A 15638-nucleotide genomic window follows, 5' to 3' on the forward strand; every position below is an offset into this window, starting at 1 on the left:
TGTCTATGCCACATACTTCAACTGGTTGCTTTTTTGCGTATTTTCGAAAAAAATGACTTGTGATGGCGTGAATGCCTTTTACCGCCAGGCGTCAAACGGTCATTTTCGGCTACTGTTAGCGTCAATTGGTTAAAAGTATTACCGTGATAAAATATTCTTATCTTGGATCTCAAATACTTATCGTTACCATGGTCACCCAAAAATTGACGTAAAGTTTTAACGTCAAATGTTTGGCAAGCATTTTTACCGTTATTCGTTATGAAAGTACCCCATTATGACCCGCATTTGTTCGAACATTGAAATTCCATCCCCAGAGAAATATTATATATTGTGAAATTGAATATAATAATCACCAAAATCTTTTTGAAGGCGAAATACAGAATAAGTCATCAGCCATTTAATTAGTTTTCATCCCTTAGGTGCCTCAACAGTCACATGTCGTTATTGCTGTGTCTCGTGACAAGGTCATGTGACTTTTTATTTTCCTAGTTGAAACAGAAGATGGCACGTTACTTTCTGTTTACATTTTTTCTCGTCGTTTTATGTGAACTTATCAAGCATGGAGATGCTGGGAAATATAGTAAACATCCATGTTTAAACAGAAAGTTTGGTGAAGGAATTAATACCGTGAAGTAAGTCGATAAACAGATAAACAAATACAAACTCATTTTTAACAGAGACTTACATAATTTATTTTATAACATTTATCAGTTTAAAAATTAAATTATCATTATAGTCATAGTTTATTTACTGACTTGACATTAACTCAGATTCTAAAGTAACAGAATGCAAAAAAAAAATCCTCTCTTTATTTTTGTATTTTGAATAAGTACAGAATATAACAGCTGTATAAGGGTTTTTATTGTTGTTACTTTCATGCTCAAGTCTTCCACAAAAGATAAGAACTACCTACACAAATATTTGTTTTTTCAATGTTTTGATTTTATTTGATTTATGAAAATGGCATATTTATGTTTTGACCTGTTTACTTGGTCCAGCGAAACTCTGGTTTTTATAGAAACACAAATAAATTTGAAAATCCTAATCTACTAATAGAACATTATTAAAATTTAAAAAAAAAGCCTCAAGGACATGAACATATGGCATGACAATGATATCAACTTTGTATGAATATTAGTCATATCAATACATTTGAATAACATTAATTCAATAAAAACAAGTGCAATGACACAACTTTTTCAAAGTTATCAAAAAGTAAATATTTTAAAAATTAACATATCTCATGTTTTAAGAAGACAAAATGTGTAAGATTCAAGTCTGTAAGTATCAGTATATACAGCAACCTTTTTCAATAAAAAAAACAGTTTGAAAGGAGGTGTGGTATAATAACTAGTGAGACATAGGACACAGTTAGCTGTTAAAAGATCACATACTGTATGTATTGTAATACCTGCAACAATCAGCAAAACACATACTGCATATATAATTAGCTTTAGAGGATCCCATCATGACAAAATGTGAAACAATTTAGAATAGAAAACAAATTGGTTGGATAGTAAACAATGATTTGTTGTGACTGTCTGAGTTATTTGAAACTAATATTTATTTTTGCAATACTACTAAAGTCAACATATCATTTCTGTCTCCTTAATCTTAATTGTTGAAATCAAAAAGAAAACTAAATGTAACCTCATTTCAACTAGTTAAGGTTTAGTACATTTTGTCAGGGAATACCTCAATGTCTACCTAGTTCTATTTGTAACCTATTTGGAAAATTACTAATTCTTCAATGTAAATCATCTCATAAATGCATAAGTTCAAATGGTTTTTTTTTATCAATCATGTTTATGAAGGAGCTAATGTTTGGTTATATATACACGTACATGTATATAATAAATTGTATTTCTTTAGTCAACTTTTAGAAAATTCATCCAACTGTTATAGGTACATTGTTTGTACATGTACATACAAAACCCTTGATAGCCTGTTGTAGCATTCACTCCCTGTTTTGAAGACCCATTGGTGGCCTTGGGCTGTTTTCTGATCTTTGGTCAGGTTCTTGTCTCTTTGACACATTCCCCATTTCCATTTTCAATTTTACTTTCCAATCTACATGTATTATTGGTGAGTGGTTCAAAGCAAATAGTATGTATATTTACATACACTATGTGTAACATATATGATTGTAAGAAGAGTAAACTATTCTTTTCCATGAAAGAACTTACCCAAGGCCTCATGAAACCTTAGATCTGAAGACCCTTCCATCCAGCTGGGACTGGAGGAATATTAATGGGACAAACTTTCTCAGTACAACCAGGAACCAGCACATACCTCAATGTAAGTCATATGGTTATTGTATGTTATACTGTATGTTACAACTATAAAACTCAGTACATACCACAATGTAAGTCATATGGTTATTGTATGTTATTCTTTATGTTACAACTTACTATAAAACTCAGTACATACCATAATGTAAGTACATTTGTAATACAGTTAGTGGATGTTATTATTCCTGTTACAAATTATAACACACAGTACATTTATGAATTAAGAAAATGTACTTAAAATAATTTCTTTCAGCTACATTTATAACTTACAATTATATTAAGGTTGAACTACAGAACTTTTTGTCAAGGATCCACTGAAATAAAAATTTAAACATTGTACAGTGGGCTTTTGATCCCTTGCATAGATATGGAAGTCAAGTATTAATTTTGAATGTAAATAAACATGAAATATCTTTAATTACTATCAAATTGATAAGCTACAGTAACCATTACAGAAACATATCAGGATATAAGATTACCATACACGTAAATTAACTTCATTGTATTGGTACTGTGCCATCTTTGTTTAACTAATTCACAAGTAAGCTATATTTTGTACCTGGCTATCAGGGAAGCAATCCTAGATAACCTATATGAAACTGACATCTTTGACTATTTATAGACTGTGGATCATGTTGGGCCATGGGATCTACAAGTGCCCTTGCAGACAGGATAAATATTAAACGTAAAGGGGCGTGGCCTTCAGCTTACTTGTCAGTACAAAATGTGATTGACTGTGGTGGCGCTGGATCCTGTCATGGGGGTGATGATATTGGTGTCTGGCAGTATGCCAACAAACATGGAATTCCAGATGAAACCTGCAACAATTACCAAGCTAAAGATCAAGGTACTCATACTTTATCTCTATGATTTATATACAGAAAATGTCCTGATCAAGCATGAAATATAAGCCACTAGACACAGGGATGATTCCAGTTGTTTTCAAATGGGTCCCTTGACCATCAAAATTGGGAATTCTCATCAAATTGGGAATTTTTTTCCGCATAAAATCTATGATGAAATAATATAATTTTCCTGTAAAAACGGAAATTGTATCAAGTTTCACCTGTTCCATAGTGTGTGGATATCCTTTTTTATCATAAATGATCTGTCGTGTATTTTCAAAAATGCACTGACAGTCGGATTTATGATTTGAGAGCCAGGCAGAACCTTTATATTTTTAATAACATATTAAAGAACCGGTTCAGTTGTGCAATCTGCTTTTACGCAATCAGCGCCTATTGAATTTTGATAATTTATAAGTTTTTCTCCCTGTCGAGGTCTGCTTTTAATATGTGACCCATTTTGACAAAAAGCATTTATTATCTATATGCTTTTACGAAATCAAATACTCCCATAGCATTTTCTTCAATTTAATTGAAGAAAATGCTATGGGAGTATTTGATATAGTTAAAGCATATTTCATTTAAAGGTCTGCTTTTACGAAAACTAATGTATTGAGAAACGTCTCAGAAAAACACATAACAATATGATAACATATCTTATCTTAACAATCTTTCGTTTACATCATTCTTATTCGGATCTTAAAACACTTTGAAGACAAAAGGGAAAAATTGTAATTGCCTTAATCAGGGCAGGAAACATTTCCAGAAAAATCAATTTTAAAATAATTTTTTTCTGATTTGGGAATTTATTTTCACACATTTTTTTTGGGGCCGCTGGAGAAATTGAGGGCCGCTTAGCGGCCCTAAACTATATAGTGGAATCATCCCTGAAGACATTAGACAATAAGCAACCAAAAATTTCTACCTGTTTCAAGCCGAGTACAAATAACAAATTGATATTTCGAGACAATGTATGGTTATTCTTTATATGCTGCAACTCTTAAAAATGTTCTAAATGAAGTATTTTGGGTAAAAACATCATTTCTTAATTTGAAGCGGACGATGTTAAATTTCCGCGAACCTGTATGTTTTATTGACGTCATAAATAAAACTCTACGGAAACCCATTGTCAACGTCATAAACAAGGTGATATACGGACATGGACTGTATATGACATATGAATATACAGTCAATGCAATTTGACTGCTCAAATAGCACAGCTGCAGTATATATGTACTTTTAAAAAGATATCTTCCATTTATTTGCAATTACCTTACACGTTTTACAAATTTTACTTCCTGGATAGCACACTTTGTATTTCCTCAGACATATATATTGATTGATTTTTTTATTGTAATTGTTTTGTGCTTCAGTAGCATAACTGTAGAATAATGTACAGGGTATTTAAAATTTTAAAACATTTTAACAAGGAAATAGTATCAACTGATTAAAGAGACGATTATGTCTGAAGTACATGTCTAGTTTTCTGTACACACAGAGTTATCCAATTTGTCTTTGGTTCAACATGCATGTAGGTACATGTACTAAATAGTTTCACTGTATGACAAGGTCAGCAAGAAAATTATATTTTATATCATATGCATTTATACTGTTATGGATAATGAAAGTTACTTCCAATATTTTTTAAACAGTGTAACATTAAAAAAGAAAATTTGTCTATATTGAGGGGACTGATGGGTTAATTTCGTTCTTCGTGATCGAGGATGTTTTCATTTCGTGATCCGTGAAAGATGCCAATTTTTATCGTGATCTGTGATTTTGAGGAAATTAAGTCGTGATTTGGTAATGTTAATTTTTTGTGAATCGTGATTGATATTTTTTGTTTTCCGTGATCCGTGATGAGGACCCCCCATTAGGCCCCTCTATATTAAATCCCATAACTTTTTTTTTCACCACAAATTGTTTTAACTTTCATATAAATTTTTAAAGAATGGTTCCAAGTTCCAACATTTTCTATATTTCAGCATGTGATACCTTTAACCAGTGTGGAACCTGTACAACTTTTGGACAATGTAAACAGTTAAATACATATACATTGTGGAAAGTTGGTGATTATGGAAGAGTTAAAGGGAGAGATCAAATGATGGCTGAGATTTACAAAAATGGACCAATAAGGTAAACAAAAACAAAATCATAAATTTGAAATCTCCTGAGGTAGGGTACTGTATTAAAGCAGATCATAGGTGCACATAATGCCTTGTGATAAATTGTTTACTTTTTAAACACCTCCTTCATAAAAGTTTAATTTCGTTTTTATATATTATGCATCAGCAATTCTAGAGTTTTGGTTTTTGATTTAGATCACCCAAATTGTATGTAAGGACCCTAAGTAATATAGCTAAGTGTACTTGTAAAAAAAAGTTGACCCACTATTTATGCCTTTATTGATCTTTATTCAAGTATAAATTTACTCAATGAATTTATTTTTATAGTTGTGGTATAATGGCTACAGAAAAACTGGAACAATATGCTGGTGGAGTTTATATGGAGAAAAATGCAGAACCATCAGTAAGTGGTCATGATTTTTCACTAGAACCTGATTTCATTGTTTTGGTGGGACTTGATTTGCAGTGTTAACAATTTTTTTTTTAAATATTAAAGTCCAGTACAGAGGAATGAGTACGACTAAAGTTCCCGTTTTGAACCAGTTGTGATTGGTACACAGGTATTTGCATTGTAAAACCAGACAAAAGAAAAACAAATAAAAACAGTTTCTGATGAGGCAGCTTCATTTCTAGATTATATTAATTAAATGCAAGCATTTAATCTTTGTATTTACTGTTGTTTTTGTGTGTGACAAGTTTAAGGAAGTGTTTATTTCAATATTAATAAATGATCAAATATATTATATAATAATAGCCTGGAAATAATATTGAAGAATCAGGAAATTTAGTTCAATCATGTGATTGCCATTGATTTCACCTTCCTGATATATTAAAATAAACTTCCTTGTTTTGTTTTTTGGAATAAAAATTTATTCATTCATTTATTGAAAATAATGATATACGCTTATTATATACTGTTATTACAGAACTATTATCTTAGCAATTTTCTTTACTTTTTTAATCCAATTGATTCAATTGTATATGTCTGTTCATTTCTATATGAATAGCCTAAAGTTACATATGCTTGCTTTTGTAAACAAAAATTGATACCTGATTAGAACTTATAAAATTCATTATTTTTTTTCATCTGATTACTTTGATTTTCTGTCATATTTTTTTACGGTGATGAAAACTTTTTAAAACTATTTAAGCAGTTGTTTACTTTGATAAATTGATAAATATGACTGTGTTACTTGTATACAATCATGTTGATTAATATGACTGCGTTACTTGTAAAAATTGAAAAATATGACTGGATCACTTTTTACAATTCATAAATATGACGGGATCACTTTTTACAATTGATAATTATGACAGGATCACTTTTTACAATTGTAAAATATGACTTTGTCACTTTTAAAAATTCAGAAATAAGACTGAGTTACTTACATTTTTTTGTTGCTTAAAAAGAGAATGAAAGAAACCTTAAAACAATTATTTAATTTACGTTGCAATGAAGCCAGTCAACAGATGATTAATTAACCATTTCCTTATGAACAGATCATTTAAGAGACCAATTTTCTTGTTTTCCATTGAAAAATCTTCATCTTAAATGATTTTACAGAGCCGTTTGAAATTTGAATATATGGTTGTGTGGTCTAGCTGGACTGCTGCAGTGCAGGCTATTTGGTGTCACAATATCTCAGTAGTATGGGTTCGAATCCCGGCGAGGGAAGAACACAAAATTTGCAAAAGCAAATTTACAGATTTAACATTGTTGGGTTGATGTTTAGACGAGTTGTATATATATATATTATATAAGTTTAAAAAAAGATTTAACAAAAAGGAAGGAATGAAGATTTTGTTTATTTGGTTATGTACTTTGAACCTTAACTTGTTTAAATACTAATTGTAGGTAAACCATATTGTATCAGTAGTTGGATGGGGAGTCGATTCAAAAACAAGTACAGAATTCTGGGTTGTCAGAAATTCCTGGGGAACACCTTGGGTAAGTATCTGTAGTAAGATGGGGAGCTGACTCTAAAAAAAGTACAGAATTCTAGGTCATTAGATATTCCTTGGGAACACCTTGGGTAAGTATTTTTAATGCTTACAAAATTCTGGGTGGTCAGAAATTCCTGGGTAACACCTTGGGAAAGTATTTTTAATGTGTACAGAATTCTGGGTCATCAGAAATTCCTGGGGAACACCTTAGGTAAGTTTTTTTAATGTGTAATGCATTCTCTTAAGATGAAGTAAAAGTATAAAGTATTTTAAATGTGTCAAGCATTCTCTTATGCTTGAATAATGGTGAATTAAAAGTAATTAGACTGAATTCAGATTTTAAACAAACTTTGTACATATTTATATCTTCTTGAACTATATTTTAAAGTTTTATCAAAATCTGAAATATTGCCCATATAAGAAAAAAAGTGCTTCATCTTATCTGTCATATCTGTTGATTTTTTACAGGGAGAACATGGATTTCTGAGAATTGTTACCAGTAAATATATGGATGGGAAGGGAGACGATTACAACTTGGCTATAGAGAGTCAGTGTGGCTACGGAGACCCAATCATTCCACCAGGATATTAATGTGCCGTCCTTATAGTATACAATAAACATTCCTAGAAATTATTTAAACCAAACTTTTAGTCAGGCACCAGTATTTGGCATAATAAACAGTTTTGTTTGCTTTATCTTCCAAACAAAACATTAAGTGTGGATCTATTGTTTAGACCAAACAGAATTGAAAAGATTTGCTTGTTCTTCTATTCATTGTAAAAAGAGGTTGTGATACTGCTGAATAGCAAATTACAGTCCTTTAAAGCTCTTTAAATTTGAGTATGTTTCATTTCAATTCTCTGATTTCTTTGTTTGTTGAAACAGATTATTACAATATAGTTGGAACTTAAAGTTTAAGAAACATACAGGAGCAGATATATTATGCACTTATGGTGCAGCTATTTATTTTTAATTTTATATTGTTCATTTTTATATCCCTAAAATTAATGGAAGTGATCTTTGATGTGGCATAATCAACTTTTTTTTCAATTTTGTACACTCTTTTTTAGCAAAGCTTGGTCATGAAATGATCGTCTAGTTTTGTACATATTTTTGGCATTTGACTTGTTCTAATAGTATGGAATTGATATATGATATACTTTTGTGACTTCAATGTAAAAATGCTATTTATTTGTTATATGTGTTGTGATAATTTCTGTCTAAATCAGTGATTTTTTTGCCATTCACATAAAAACATTTTGTAATTCTCAATTTTATATATAGTAAAATTTACAATAGTTGCATGGATTACTTTGTTTTGAAAATCACCTGCATTTACCAAAAGATCAAAAAAAGATGACCATACTTTGTGACACTTTTAAATTGTTTTGTTGATTTTTTAAAAAGATCAATTTCAAAATATCTGTTCATGGATGACTTGTCATTCGGATTCAATAAGGCTAAAAAAAACAGGAACAATATACTACTCCACTACAAGGTAAGCTTAACAGTTATATGTTTTATTGAAATATCAAATTGACTTGTTTCATATTGTATACCTAAACATTTTATGGTATTGGTACTCAAAGTACCAAATTCTATATGATTCTTCGCTGATTCTTCTACCAGGAAAAACTCGCCTAGAAACTATACTTTATTGTTGAAGATTGATGTAGTGTTCAAAATTTTGTTCATCCTTGTTAGCCTTTTTTTTTTGGATGTATTATTCTGTTGCTTCATGCAGTTTAGAAAATTGGATACTTGCCTCCATTGAGGCAGAACAGTATGAAGAAGGTGAAAAGAATGTCAGCAAATCATTACATTGACTGATTAGATCCACAAAAACTAAAGTAAAAAGAATGATTAACATATCTATTTAACCTACAATATGAAATCAAACAGACAAAGAATAATCCAATTGCATATGTTTGTTATCAATTTGTACCTTTATATATACTTTTATCGGATTGTATAACCATCAGGAGTACTGAGGGGTCACATTGATGGTAAATTCAATGGTGCCAGTCTAGACTAACACACACTCAAAATACGAATACATATTATCCATGTATTGTTAGTTGTTTATTTTAGAACTTTTGTAAGTTGCCTATACATTTTAGTAGATAATAAATCAAATGTAAAAAATAGAGTCAAATTGGTGTAAATTAATTTGACAGCTAATGTCCCCTAACTATATTCATTGGGTTTTTAATTTAATATTTCCAATATTCGATTCCAAAGCTGCTGGACTACTAAAAGGACTTGGTTCTTATACTGGAAAACAAAATATGAATGGGCATTTCAGTGTGAAATAGGTGTACATCATTTAAATATAAGTACTGATGGACGATTCAACTGCAAATTTATGCAGTTACCCCTGTTAGGCTTGTATTTTACTTACTATTATGAAAAAAGCTAATTGAATGTGATAATTTTCAAGTTTAAAAAAACAAACTTCCTAAGCTAAAAACAGATTCAAAAAGAAGATATACTGGTAGCATAAAGTGAATATATTATGCACTTATGGTGCAGCTATTTATTTTTATACGACTTTGTCGTATATTGCTATCACGTTGGCGTCGTCGTCGGCGGCGGCGTCGTCGTCGTCGTCGTCCGAAAACTTTTAGTTTTCGCACTCTAACTTTAGTAAAAGTGAATAGAAATCTATGAAATTTTAACACAAGGTGTAATAATTCGAAAAACTAAGGATTTTCTTACCCCAGGAGTAGATTACCTTAGCCGTATTTGGCACAACTTTTTGGGAATTTTGGGTCCTCAATGCTCTTCAACTTTGTATTAGTTTGGCTTTTTAACTTTTTTGATCTGAGCGCCACTGATGAGTCTTATGTAGACGAAACGCGCGTCTGGCGTATAAAATTATAATCCTGGTACTTTTGATAACTATTTACACCACTGGGTCGATGCCACTGCTGGTGGACGTTTCGTCCCCGATGGTATCACTAGCCCAGTAGTCAGCACTACGGTGTTGATCTGAATATCAATTATATGGTCATTTTTATAAATTTTCTGTTTACAAAACTTTGAATAATTCGAAAAACTAAGGATTTTATTACCCCAGGAGTAGATTACCTTAGCCGTATTTGGCACAATTTTTTTGGAATTTTGGGTCCTCAATGCTCTTCAACTTTGTATTAGTTTGGCTTTTTAACTTTTTTGATCTGAGCGCCACTGATGAGTCTTATGTAGACGAAACGCGCGTCTGGCGTATAAAATTATAATCCTGGTACTTTTGATAACTATTTACACCACTGGATCGATGCCACTGCTGGTGGACGTTTCGTCCCCGAGGGTATCACTAGCCCAGTAGTCAGCACTACGGTGTTGACATGAATATCAATTATATGGTCATTTTTATAAATTTTCTGTTTACAAAACTTTGAATAATTCGAAAAACTAAGGATTTTCTTACCCCAGGAGTAGATTACCTTAGCCGTATTTGGCACAACTTTTATGGAATTTTGGGTCCTCAATGCTCTTCAACTTTGTATTAGTTTGGCTTTTTAACTTTTTTGATCTGAGCGCCACTGATGAGTCTTATGTAGACGAAACGCGCGTCTGGCGTATAAAATTATAATCTTGGTACTTTTGATAACTATTATGACCAGAAAAGGAAGGTTGGTATTGATTTTGGGAGTTTTGGTCCCAACATTTTAGGAATTAGGGGCCAAAAAGGGCCCAAATAAGCATTTTCTTGGTTTTCGCACTATTACTTTAGTTTAAGTTAATAGAAATCTATGAAATTTTGACACAAGGTTTATGACTACAAAAGAAAGGTTGGGATTGATTTTGGGAGTTTTGGTTTCAACAGTTTAGGAATTAGGGGCCAAAAAAGGGCCCAAATAAGCATTATTCTTGGTTTTTGCACAATAACTTTAGGTTAAGTAAATAGAAATCAATGAAATTTAAACACAATGTTTATGACCACAAAAGGAAGATTAGTATTGATTTTGGGAGTTAAGGTCCCAATAGTTTAGGAATTAGGGGCCAAAAAGGGACCCAAATAAGCATTTTTCTTGGTTTTCGCACCATAACGTTAGTATAAGTAAATAGAACTCTATGAAATTTAAACACAAGGTTTATGACCATAAAAGGAAGGTTGGTATTGATTTTGGGAGTTTTGGTGCCAACAGTTTAGGAAAAAGGGGTCCAAAGGGTCCAAAATTAAACTTTGTTTGATTTTGACAAAAAATGAATCGGTTGGGTTCTTTGATATGTTGAATCTAAAAATGTACTTAAATTCTTGATTATTGGCTCAGTTTTCAAGTTGGTCCAAATCGGGGTCCAAAATTAAACTTTATTTGATTTCATCAAAAATTGAATAAATGGGGTTCTTTGATATGCCAAATCTAACTGTGTATGTAGATTCTTCATTTTTGGTCCCGTTTTCAAATTGGCCTACATTAAGGTCCAAAGGGTCCAAAATTAAACTAAGTTTGATTTTAACAAAAATTAAATTCTTGGGCCTCTTTGATATGCTGAATCTAAACATGTACTTAGATTTTTGATTATGGGCCCAGTTTTCAAGTTGGTCCAAATCAGGATCTAAAATTATTATATTAAGTATTGTGCAATAGCAAGTCTTTTCAATTGCACAGTATTGTGCAATGGCAAGAAATATCTAATTTCACAATTTTTTTTAATTAGAGTTATCTTTCTTTGTCCAGAATAGTAAGCAAGAAATATCTTATTGCAAGAATTTTTTTAATTGGAGTTATCTTTCTTTGTCCAGAATCAACTTAAATCTTTGTTATATACAATATACAATGTATATTCACTTTTTACTACCAACTGATAAATTTAAATAATCTTTACCATTCAGTGATAACAAGCAGTTTTTTTACATCTTAATATTTTATGATGTATTTAAATGAGTAGTTATTGTTACAAACTCTATTAGAATATTTTAATTGAGATTAGTTTTGAAATAAGGGAAAGGGGGATGTGATTAAAAAATTGGGTTCAATTTTTCTCATTTGAAATTTCATAAATAAAAAGAAAATTTCTTCAAACATTTTTTTGAGAGGATTAATATTCAACAGCATAGTGAATTGCTCTAAGAGAAAACAAAAATTTTTAAGTTCATTAGAACACATTCATTCTGTGTCAGAAACCTATGCTGTGTCAACTATTAAATCACAATCCAAATTTAGAGCTGAATCCAGCTTGAATGTTGTATCCATACTTGCCCCAACCGTTCAGGGTTCAACCTCTGCGGTCGTATAAAGCTACAACCTGCGGAGCATCTGGTTAATTTTATATAGTTTATTTTTGAATCCTTAAATTCATGGAAGTGATCTTTGATATGACATAATCAACTTTTTTTTTAAATTCGTACACTCTTTTTTTAGAAAAGCTTGGTCATAAAATGATTGTCTTGTTTTGTACATATTTTTGGCAATTGATTTGTTCTAATAGTATGGAAATGATATATGATATACATTTGTGACTTCAATGTATAAATGCCAAATTTTTCCATAAAGTTGTGCCAAATACGGCTACAGTAATCTATTCCTGGGATAAGAAAATCTTCAGATTTTTGAAAAATTCAAAGTTTTGTAATAGGAAAATAATAAAATGACCTTAAAATTGATATTCGTGTCAACACCAAAATGCTGACTACTGGGCTGGTGATTCCATCTGGGACGAAACGTCCACTAGCAGTGGCAATGACCTAGTGGTGTTAACAGGTACCAGAAATATAATTCAATACGCCAGATGAATTTGATGTTGGTCAATGAAGTTGTTAGATGAAAAAAATTTAAGATAGAATAACAAAAAAATAACTAAATTTAAAACGGAAAGTTCCAATAATAAAATGGCAAAATCAAAAAGCCCAAACAATATCTAACGAATGGAACACAACTGCTATATCCCTGACTTCGTACCGGCATTACTGTTTATATTTAAATTATCAAGATACTGGTCAATTTAAAAACGGTGACCATTAAATTTGATGAGCCTTTGATCATCAGAAACCAAGGATGTGTATATGATCAAATTTTAAATCATGGTCCAAATGAACTACTATATGAAACCATTACACATAAAGTAGAAAAGATATAAGTTTGAAGGAGGAGAAATCAAGATCAATTTTATATCTAATACAGTAACGTTATATGGAAATTTGTTACATCGTTTTGATGACCGCTAAATTAGATTTTATTATTCTAGTAGCTGGAATTACCTGAATAAAATGAACAAAAATGCAGAATTTCAAATCTCATTAAGAGAGCATTCAGTAACGACTGATACGCATCCTTAATGTTCTAAAGAATACATAAGATGATTACAATTCATAAAAGCAAATTCCTAAACCGCAGTTTATTTGGAAAACTAACCACAACAATAGCATAAAATAGGAACGAAAATCAGGGGTACTATGTTAAAGAGCATCTCGTCCTTTTTCTAAAAAGGTTTATTCGAAAAGGTTTAAAGGAGGGACGAGATATGCTAGAGGGATAGTCATAAATCGAAAATAAACTGACAACGCCATGGCTAAAAAAATAACAGACAAACAGACAAATATTAGTTAACAAGACACAACATAAAAAAATTAAAGAAAATATGGTCAAATATAATGCCTACTCATGTTTAGATGAGCAAACAGCATGACACCTATATCGACACCTCAGTTCATAAAGGTTGGGCACACGGAGTACCAGGGTGCCTCGAACATGCAAACGTTTTAACAAATATTATCGAGGAAGCCAAAGAGAACAAAAGGCGATCTGACTGTCCTGTGGTTAGACCTGGCAAACTCTTACAGAAGTACACAACACAGGCTAGTAGACTCAACCTTGAAGAAATACCACATACCTGGTAAGATTAGAGAAATGCTTCAACACTGTTTTACAACTTAATAACGAAGTTTACAGTTGCAACACAACAGCGTGGCAAAGGCTAGCAGTAGGAATCGTTATATAATACACCATACAAGTAGTTTTATTCTCAGCAGCAATTACTAGTAATATGCTAGTAAAATCAGCAGAGGACCTCAAATGTCATTTGGGATCAGTCCGCCACCAACAAGAACATTCACATGATTCAGGGTGACATGACAATACTGGTAACAGCAAAGTCAGTTCTGCAAGATCAAGATGATCTAGACTGGAAACGTATGAAGTTCAAGCCTTCAAAGTCAAGGACAAGGGCAAGTGGTTTATAGACTCATTGAACGACAGAGAAAATGTGAATAAGGTGGTTTCTAAGGCAGGAAAGTGAATGGACATTATTGACAAGTCTGGTTTACTGCTGGGAAATACATGGCGTGGTGCTATCAGGATGGAATATTACTAAGGATAGCATCGCCTTTGTTGATGTACGAAGAACCTCTAACCAAGGTTGAACGTTTAGAGAGGATGTTCAACGGACACTTACGCAAATGGATTGGGGTTCCAAAGAGTTTTAGCAGCATTGGCTTGTACAGCACCAGTTAAAAACTTCAATTACCACTATCTTCTATTACAGAGGATTTTAAAGACACCAAAAACTAGACAAGTTATGATGCTAAGAAAGAGTAAGGATGACAAAGTGGAAGAGGCAAAGGTTAATGTCAGGACAGGAATGAAATGGATGACCAAGAGCGCTGTTGAAGATGCAGAGAGTAGATTGTTAAAAACATAGTGGGAATGGTAACATCAGAGCGACTTGGTTTTGGCAACATTCAGCAACCATTATGGCAGTCAGAAGATGCAAGACATAGAAGGGAACCAGTTCAGCAAGAAGTTGGAGAAAAAGATGATCGACAAGTAAGAGCCGTCAGTGTGAAATAACAAGGGAAATACTATTATATGAAATGGAAATGGCAAGACCAAGAAAGATCAGTTGGCATGAGATGTGGAGAATGGAGTGCCAAAAGATAATCTTTGAAAAACTAAGGCTTTTCTACCTCAGGAATAGATTACCCTAGCTGTTTGGCAAAACTTTAAGGAACTTTTGGTCCCCAATGCTCTTCAACTTCGTACTTTATTTGACCTTTTAACATTTTTTGATTCGAGCGTCACTGATGAGTCTTTTGTAGACGAAACGCGCGTCTGCCATAAATATAAAATTTTAATCTTGGTATCTATGATGAGTTTACTTCTTACTAACAGTATACGACGTACTAACAACACCCACACACCATGTGGAAATTGATTGAAGACCCTAGTTGTGAGATGTGCAGTAAGCCAGTAAACCTAGAACATTTTATATCGTTTAGCAGGACAGCTCTGAAGGATGGTAGATACACATGGCGCCACGAACAAGTCCTTCGAGAAATAGCAGCAGTCTTGGACACACAGAGGAGGAAGAAGACTAAGATTGAGAAGGGTCCAAAGTTCATAAATTCATCAAAGGAGGCGAAGAGTCATCAAGAAACACACACAGCAAGGCCAATGGTATTCTAGCAACAGAAAATGACTGGGAGATGC

At 32.2% G+C, this 15638-nt stretch overlaps 1 protein-coding gene across 1 annotated transcript; it reads left to right on the forward strand.

Moving 5' to 3' along the window:
• The first annotated feature begins 455 nt into the window (after positions 1-455).
• On the forward strand, positions 456-8507 carry LOC134721767 (cathepsin Z-like). The gene is made up of 7 exons (XM_063584973.1): positions 456-632; positions 2180-2298; positions 2914-3138; positions 5122-5272; positions 5590-5665; positions 7118-7210; positions 7675-8507. The coding sequence occupies exons 1-7, from the start codon at positions 502-504 to the stop codon at positions 7795-7797; spliced, it is 918 nt and encodes a 305-aa protein (XP_063441043.1). The 5' UTR covers positions 456-501; the 3' UTR covers positions 7798-8507.
• Positions 8508-15638: the final 7131 nt, after the last annotated feature.

Source organism: Mytilus trossulus, chromosome 6, assembly GCF_036588685.1.
Source record: "Mytilus trossulus isolate FHL-02 chromosome 6, PNRI_Mtr1.1.1.hap1, whole genome shotgun sequence".
Classification (NCBI taxonomy): Eukaryota; Metazoa; Mollusca; class Bivalvia; order Mytilida; family Mytilidae; genus Mytilus; species Mytilus trossulus.

Excerpts from the sequence above, each read along its gene's own strand:
- LOC134721767 (XM_063584973.1), top strand. The coding sequence starts at position 502 with ATGGCACGTTACTTTCTGTTTACATTTTTTCTCGTCGTTTTATGTGAA. Across the intron at positions 633-2,179 it reads GAAGGAATTAATACCGTGAA|AACTTACCCAAGGCCTCATG; the intron begins GTAAGTCGATAA and ends TTTCCATGAAAG. Across the intron at positions 5,273-5,589 it reads TACAAAAATGGACCAATAAG|TTGTGGTATAATGGCTACAG; the intron begins GTAAACAAAAAC and ends TTATTTTTATAG.